The sequence below is a fragment of the Pseudochaenichthys georgianus genome, chromosome 17 (assembly GCF_902827115.2).
Source record: "Pseudochaenichthys georgianus chromosome 17, fPseGeo1.2, whole genome shotgun sequence".
In the NCBI taxonomy this organism is placed as follows: domain Eukaryota; kingdom Metazoa; phylum Chordata; class Actinopteri; order Perciformes; family Channichthyidae; genus Pseudochaenichthys; species Pseudochaenichthys georgianus.
This window is the reverse complement of record NC_047519.1, coordinates 4,087,333-4,093,332: the sequence shown is the minus strand read 5'-3', so window position 1 is coordinate 4,093,332 and position 6,000 is coordinate 4,087,333. Positions and strand designations below refer to the sequence as shown.

Genomic DNA, 6,000 nt, shown 5'->3' with positions numbered 1-6,000 from the left:
TAACAAAAGGTCTAAGTGAAAATGAAGAATGGAACTTCTGGTTAGAAGATGGTTTGGATGGCACATGAACAAGGGCAACATCACTGCAGCTAATGTCTACCTCTGTACTTATCTACCCCTCTTCCTATCTACCTCTCTTCCTATCTAGAGAAATTAAACTGCTTAGATTCTAGGTTCTTCTACTTAATGATAATCCATTTAGGTGAAGTAAGTGTCAAGACAGTAATGTCACGAGTAATGAGTAATGTCAAATCAACAACCGACACAATTCTAAAAAAAAACATTTATTAGCTCGAATGTACATTAAAATATATAATTAGTCTATTTTTCTGACTTGCATATCCCAAAGTGTAATGACAAAAAGTATAAAAAGTAATTCAATGGTTGTACTTTTTAGTACTTCAATGGATTCCTAGTGACATCGAGAAACAGATTAGAAGTTCCCTTTTGTCCCTTGTTCATAAAGAGGAAGAGTAAATCCTGTTCGGTCCATCAGTCGCTGTCGGACTTTATCAAGCTGCCAAAGTAAGCCGTCAAAGTCTTCAGCTTGTTGTTCAGGATGTTCTGCTCCACCTCCACCTTCCCTCCGGCACCAGCCAGAGAGGCGATCTGTGCACACAGACATATCATCAGCACACATATCCTACACTCAAGTAGAAGTACACATACTCATGTTTAAGAAGTACTGACTACACTTCTTTACTCAAGTAAAAATAAAGAAGTATGTGCTTTGAAATGTACCCAAATAAAAAGTATTCATAACTACCAACTGTCTTATAGAGTCAAGCTGGTAACTGCACCTCACTTTATATTAATAGAACATTAAATAACTTACATAAACACATCAAGTTTTCTGGAAGACATTAGGTTGAAATAGGCGCAGAATGAATCTAAATAATAATGATCACGCCACCAAATGCGGATTAAAACTAAAGAAACGAGCCCGTTTTGAAAATCGAAGAAGTAGAAAGAACAGGTATTTGTGGAGGAGAAAGTAAAAGTAAAAAGTTGTAGGAAAAAAAAGTGTGGAGTAAAGTCCTGAAACAAGAAAAAAGTACTTAAGTACAGTAACACAGTATATGACTTCACTGCTTCCCACCAGCTAATAATGTGAAACCTGAGGGAAAGGTGACACACAGATCGTTGTGTTGTTCCATCCATCTGTCATGTCACTAATCATCTCGTATATCAAACAAGCCTCCTAAATGTTTTGTTTGTTCATCCATCCATCCATCTTCTCCCGCTTATCCGTGGTCGGGTCGCGGGGGTAGCAGTTCCAGCAGAGAGCCCCAAACTTCCTTTTCCCTGGCGACATCAACCAGCTCTGACTGGGGGATCTCAAGGCGCTCCCAGGCCAGCGAAGAGATATAATCCCTCCACCTGGTCCTAGGTCTACCCCTTGGTCTCTTCCCTGCTGGACGTGCCTGGAACACCTCCCTAGGGAGGCGCCCAGGTGGCATCCTAACTAGGTGCCCGAACCACCTCAACTGGCTCCTTTCGACGCGAAGGAGGAGCGGCTCAACTCTGAGTCCCTCCCTGATGACCGAACTTCTCACCTTATCTCTAAGGGAGACACCAGCCACCCTGCGGAGAAAACCCATCTCGGCCGCTTGTATCCGCGATCTCGTTCTTTCGGTCATGATGTTTTGTTTGTTCAGATTATTATTATTGTATTTCCACCAAATATGATCTGAAACTGGCTCTGTAGTAGAAGCTGAAACTGGCTCTGTAGTAGAAGCTGAAACTGGCTCTGTAGTAGAAGCTGAAACTGGCTCTGTAGTAGAAGCTGAAACTGGCTCTGTAGTAGAATCTGAAACTGGCTCTGTAGTAGAAGCTGAAACTGGCTCTGTAGTAGAAGCTGAAACTGGCTCTGTAGTAGAAGCTGAAACTGGCTCTGTAGTAGAAGCTGAAACTGACTCTGTAGTAGAAGCTGAAACTGGCTCTGTAGTAGAAGCTGTTGAAGAAACAACTGTACATTTTCAAGGGAGGAAGATATCCTTGAAGCCATAAACTTAAAGGTGGGGTAGGTACGTTTCAGAAACCGGCTCGAGTGCACTAACATTTGAAAGTACACAGCCGAAAAGAATCCGCCCCTTCCTTCAGACTTTCTCACAGAGCACCTCCTCCAACACACATGAACGTGCACATGACGTCAGCAGACTGGTGAAAGTGGCCGCCTGTTGCTGGCGAGTCATTTAAGTACTGCTGCTAGGCACGCCCAATGAGGGCACGCCCAATGACGGCTCGCCCAATGACGGCACGAGATACATTTGTGCGTGCACGAGATGGAAGGCTGACAGACAGGGCGGCAATCCAATTTTTACAGTATTACGGCTTCCACAGATGATTTGTTGTCAAAGCACTTCAGATATTCATTGCTATCGGGATGTTAAGAGCATTCCATGGAATATAACAAGTGTATCTCGAGCCGGTTTCTCAAACTTACCTACCCCACCTTTAACTTACTACATTACCAAATTCAAAATGAATCTGATACACAAATCCACTTTATGTGCAAATGTATTTCACTGTGAGAAAAGAGATGGCCATGCCTAACTCAGAGTTCCATCAGGTGTTCGGACCACAGTGTACCTGCTTATAGGTCCAGTGCAGGTCGTCTTGTGAATCGTGCAACACCGTTTCAAAGTAGTTAATGTGCTCTGTGACCTATAAACCAAGCAGCCTTTAACTACAAAGTAAATGAGGTTAGTGTCCTTGTGCAATACATATGGCCTTTACTCTGCACGAAACACAGAGTGAGCGTACACACCTGATCCATGTCTGCATTGCGAGGCAGGAAGTACACGATGTTGTCTGATATCAGTTTGGCCAGGCGGAAAATCTGAAATGTGTCAAATGTCAAGGATGAAAGATTATATTTAATGATATAAACAAAATTGACTTCTAAATATTTGAATGTTAAGCTGTCAACAGTTCGATCCCCATTCCTACATTCTGCACAAGGAAGGTAACATTTCTCCATAAGGCATGGCAATCGGTGTGTGTGTGTGTGTGTGTGTGTGTGTGTGTGTGTGTGTGTGTGTGTGTGTGTGTGTGTGTGTGTGTGTGTGTGTGTGTGTGTGTGTGTGTGTGTGTGTGTGTGTGTGTGTGTGTATTAGATTAGATAATATATTGAGTGTCTTTTATAACAAACCACATGACAGGAGGGTAGCTAGCCAGTCTGTTAGCTAGCTAGATAACTTTAGCAAGCTGGCTATCTAACTAGCACACTGCCTCCAAATGAACTAGTAGGGGAGACTGGGGTCTGTTGCAACATCTGACTTTTTCCTTTCAAATGTATGTATGTAATGTAATGTGTCATATATACTCATCTTTAAATGGTATGGGTAATTGGCACACATTTGTAAGTTTAATATATAAGCATGAGTCTTGTCTGAAGAGTCTCTGAGTAACTGAGAGAAATGCATAAAGTGTCCCCACTCTGTCATTACTGGACCTTTTTCTACCCTTCTGGTGAGAGTTATTACAACCCTTTGTTGTCCCCATAGCAACGCCATCTACACAGAGAACCAGTAGAGTTCTTAAATACATACTCAGGTTCTGTGAAAGCACCAAGTTGTCACAGTGTTAACGGTCGGTCGTCCAAATGATAACAGATTGTTCCTAACGCTGCTCCTGCTAGACTCGCTAGGGGAATATTTAGCGGCAATCTTGCTTTTAAATAAAATCTTGTCAAGTCAAAAACACACCTATATGATATACTTGAAACATCACAGTGAACTTAAGACCAGAAACATATTTACCACAAACTGTAACCATGTTAGATAAACAGATAGAAATGGTGAATAATAATTCATCTGCTTTAAAAGGATATCCATCAGGTTGCATCATGGTCTTGATGTCAAACACCTCTGCAGTCAGGTAGTCCGGCCCTCCCCACGGTGGTGAGAGGAAGACCACATCTCCAAGGAGATGGGGCGCCAGCTCCAGGAAGTCCCCCTGCACAAAGTCGATTCTGTCGGCGACGTTGTAAACCACAGCGTTGTGGCGCGCCAAGTCCAGCCGCACCGGGTCGATATCGATGGCCAGGACTGAGACGAGGCCGAGGACAGGAAGAGGAGAGATACAGAGTCTGTGATCTGACTGAAGGATGCTTATAGACAATGGAACATGTTAATCATGCTTTTGGACAGTCCATCACAGGCTGCAAACATGGTGCCATCTTAACTGTTTCACACAACGTTCTGATCTATTATCTTTATACAAGCCCCCTATTCACTCAGTTCATGCTGACATGGTATCATAATGACCTTTTTACTTGATTTCTTAATACATGGTTAAAAGAACTAGGGTTGAAGGAGAATGCTGCTTTATCTTTAAGAGCTGAAGCTTTACATAATATTGCAACTTCTCATATCTTTAACTGTCTTTCAATTAATGTTCAGCTGACATATACACTCCAGATATATTCTGATCGAATTCAATCAGATAATAGAGACTAACTTGTTAGTGTTGGGCATTATCAACCATGATAATGCACTATTTGTAGTACTTTTAGAACATTTCTTACATTTCAGCTACATCACCACCACTGTACCTTTAAATTAAGAGTACATCCCACCCACGACTTGGATGGAGAGGACAGTGACATGAAAGCAGTCGAATGTACTTCCATACTCTATTGGGAGTTTGTATTGTCATTCTGATTAATATAGGTTATATGTTATGTATATGAAGAACAGTAAGAAAAATATACATACAGATAATAATTCAAACAAATATGGACAACTCTGACACACACACACACACACACACACACACACACACACACACACACACACACACACACACACACACACACACACACACACACACACACACACACACACACACACACACACACACACACACACACACACACACACACACACACACACACACACACACACACACACACACACACACACACACCTCTCTTTCCAGCGAGGGCGAACTGGATGGCGTTTCCTCCCACTCCACAGAAGGCGTCGATGATCAGCTGAGAGTCTGGGAAGCTGTGCTCCACCCGGAGGGCGATGTGTTCGGCGATCCTCTCCGGGGTCACAGAGAACCAGCCCTCTGAAACACACCCCCACATGTCACTGATCTAATGCATCCGCTGTGTAGGTCCCTATTCTGCAGTCCTCTTTTCATGTCTTTATACATACATATGAGACATTTTGACAGTTTCTAATCAGATTTCGGCCACTTTGTGATGTCACAATGTTTTTTGGCTTGTGTAACCATTAGCGAATAACCAACCAAGGTAACCCCCCCCACCGTATCACCTGCATCTCCTCCTAGAGCATCATTGTGTTTTTTAAACCAATCACTCCTCAGAGGGGCGTGACCAGCAGCAGCTCATTTGCATTTAAAGCTACAGACACAGAATCAGCACTTTTGAAACAGGGCTGAAACAGAGGGGATTATGGGATGCTGCAATGATCTACATGGAATTTACATGGAAATAGAATGCTATGAATGAATTATAGGATATAAAATATGAAACAAGAAATATGTGCAGTAAGCAGTATGAACATTGTGTGCATTACTGTAATGCAAATAGAGACTACGTTGTGGCTGAGCTAAGTGTCAGTGGGGGGGCTGGGCCTTGTTCAAGAGGCCGGTAGCGGGGGGGGAGAAACTGTTCAGGTGGAGAGAGGTGTTGGTCCTGATGGATGGGGAGGGGAGGGGGGTGAACAGTTTGTGTCCAGGGTGGGAGGGGTCGGCCACTATCTTCCCTGCCCGCCTCAGGGTCCTGGAGACGTGCAGGTCGTGGAGGGATGTCTGCTTCAACGTCACGCCAACTTACGATCCATATTCAAAACTACAGATTCAAAATGGTACGAGTTGAAGCGTTTGTTTTGACAGTGTGCCGGAGGCAGGTACTTGCTTTCAAGCGGAACAGAGGGGAAAACCAACTTGGCGGGAGTGTTTACGTGTTCGACGTAAAACGGCCTCGACAACTTCTGTAGTCCTATTCAGCCACTTGTTAACAAC

General features: G+C 43.4%; 1 protein-coding gene across 1 annotated transcript in view; it reads right to left on the bottom strand.

Moving 5' to 3' along the window:
* Positions 1-268: 268 nt before the first annotated feature.
* Positions 269-6,000, bottom strand: part of tgs1 (trimethylguanosine synthase 1) — a 32,789-nt gene continuing 27,057 nt past the window's right edge. The window contains exons 12-15 of the mRNA XM_034104971.2: positions 4,933-5,079; positions 3,836-4,052; positions 2,771-2,849; positions 269-609 (exon numbers count right to left, since the gene is read on the bottom strand). Of these exons, the coding sequence (XP_033960862.1) occupies positions 493-609; positions 2,771-2,849; positions 3,836-4,052; positions 4,933-5,079 (560 nt within the window). The 3' untranslated portion in view covers positions 269-492. The remainder of the gene's footprint in view (positions 610-2,770; positions 2,850-3,835; positions 4,053-4,932; positions 5,080-6,000) is intronic.